The 2,179-nt window shown below is 34.1% G+C and overlaps 1 protein-coding gene across 1 annotated transcript in view; it reads left to right on the plus strand.

Moving 5' to 3' along the window:
• LOC106463894 (calcium-activated chloride channel regulator 1-like) overlaps positions 1-2,179 on the plus strand; it is a 28,674-nt gene that overhangs the window by 7,585 nt on the left and 18,910 nt on the right. Inside the window, exons 2-3 of the mRNA XM_013923973.2 lie at positions 581-751; positions 1,830-2,127. Coding sequence (XP_013779427.2) covers positions 590-751; positions 1,830-2,127 — 460 coding nt within the window. The 5' untranslated portion in view covers positions 581-589. The remainder of the gene's footprint in view (positions 1-580; positions 752-1,829; positions 2,128-2,179) is intronic.

Here is a 2,179-nt window from a genome sequence, read left to right on the forward strand (position 1 = left end):
GTTTTTGATGAAGAGCTTGATTTAAACGTTCCAGTTGCTGACTATAGATCTCTGCATTGACAGTTCGCTGCGGAAGGAGTCCAGGTTTTGTGATCGGAAGTGGTTTTTGTCTAGGACTGAGCCATTGATGGGAAGAATCTATACTGGAAATTAAGAAACTAACAGAGATGTAACACTATTCTAATTACGTCCAACACACGTACTGTATTATAAATAGGTCAATTACATCTAACACACGTACTGTATTATAGGTAGTACAATTAGTCCAATACTCTTACTGTATTATAGGTAGTACAATTAATCCAATACTCTTACTGTATTATAGGTAGTACAATTAGTCCAATACTCTTACTGTATTATAGGTAGTACAATTAGTCCACTACTCTTACTGTATTATAGGTAGTACAATTAGTCTAATACTCTTACTGTATTATAGGTAGTACAATTAATCCAATACTCTTACTGTATTATAGATAGTACAATTAGTCCAATACACGTATTTATTAACATTAGTACTAAACAATGGTACAAACAAACAGTATTGAGTATATAAACTCTCTTGACCCGTTTTGTCTTTTAGAAATTTAAAATGCGAAGCAAAGAAAATGGTCTTCGTCTGATTCTGCTTGTGATTTACTGTGTCATGTCTTCTGTGGCACTTATATCAATAGAGAACGGTGGTTACAGGGATATCGTTATTGCACTTCACAGAAATGTACCCGAGGATGAGCAGCTGATAACGAACTTGAAAGTAAGTGACTTTAAGACTTTATAATGGGCCTATCATTCATAATAAAACTAGCAGATATCGAATTTAAAAGTAAGTGAATAACACTTCATAATGGGCCTATCATTTATAATAAAAACCAGCTGACATCGAATTTAAAAATAAGTGACTAACACTTTATAATGGGCCTATCATTTATAATAAAAATCAGCTGACATCGAATTTAAAAGTAAGTGACTAACACTTTATAATGGGCCTATCATTTATAATAAAATCCAGCTGATGTCAAATTTATAAGTAAGCAGTGTTATTGTTACGACAGCGGAAGTCACGTGACGCTGGTAACACGTAATGAGTTCTAGAAAGATCGGGGAACATCGCGAATAATCCAGTATTTGCTAGGCGCCCTCTATTCTTGTATATAAGTGCGCCAGACAATGAATCGGGATATAGAATTGCAGACAGGCAGAGATAGAGACGGACAATTGAGTCAAGCGCGGTAGTAAGTAAACTGCGTGAATCGTTCGTTGTGAATTATGGCGTGTGTTTAAATTAAAGTGACTGTGGAAATTAAGTGTATTGCAAAGTTGAGTTGAGAAATAATAAACTAGTTTTATTTAAAAAAGGACTTGTATCGCTGAAGTTTATCGGAAAGAATTTCTACTGAAAATTAACAAACGAACACTGAGACGTAACATTATTAATTTATAGTCCATAACAGGCTTAACACTCGCAGGAAAACCAGCTCACAGCAAACGTAAAACAGTTTATTATGCGCCTAAGTCTTCTAGAAAAACCTTATATGATGACGAACTTACATACATTAGGTTATAAATTTTTTCGTATTCCTCTTTTTTATAATACAAATTTCAAATTAAGGATATGCAAAAAATATAATTTCAGTTCTACATTTCACCTCTCCCAAATCCTTATAAACTTTTCCGCAGAATACTAATAAACACATTATCTACTTGAGAGCGCAATTCTAAACTAGAGACTTGCCTCACACTTAAGTTCATCACCTAACAAGTAAAACCTATTAGAAAATTATTTATTTGTTGTATTTTTACTTACAGTAATCATAATTCTTAATTTATGACAGGAACTTATCACTGAAGCTTCGATCTACCTGAACAAGACGACTAAAGGCCAAGCTTACTACAAGGATATAACCATAGCTGTCCCGTCGTCATGGTCCAGTAAACCAGACTATGAGACGGTATCAAAAAACTATTTTCATAATGCAGACGTTAGAATAGATCACCAAAATGTTTACTACCAAAACAATCCGTATACTCTCCAACCGGGAGGTTGTGGAGAATCAGGCCAATATATTCATCTCACCCCAAAGTTTGTGAAGGAATTTCATACAAAAACATTAGAAATATACGAAAATGCAGGTGAGTTGGAAGAAAATTCTTAGCCATATCGAGTCACTTGAGGATTTAGTAT

The sequence above is a fragment of the Limulus polyphemus genome, unplaced genomic scaffold (assembly GCF_000517525.1).
Source record: "Limulus polyphemus unplaced genomic scaffold, Limulus_polyphemus-2.1.2 Scaffold1511, whole genome shotgun sequence".
In the NCBI taxonomy this organism is placed as follows: Eukaryota; Metazoa; Arthropoda; class Merostomata; order Xiphosura; family Limulidae; genus Limulus; species Limulus polyphemus.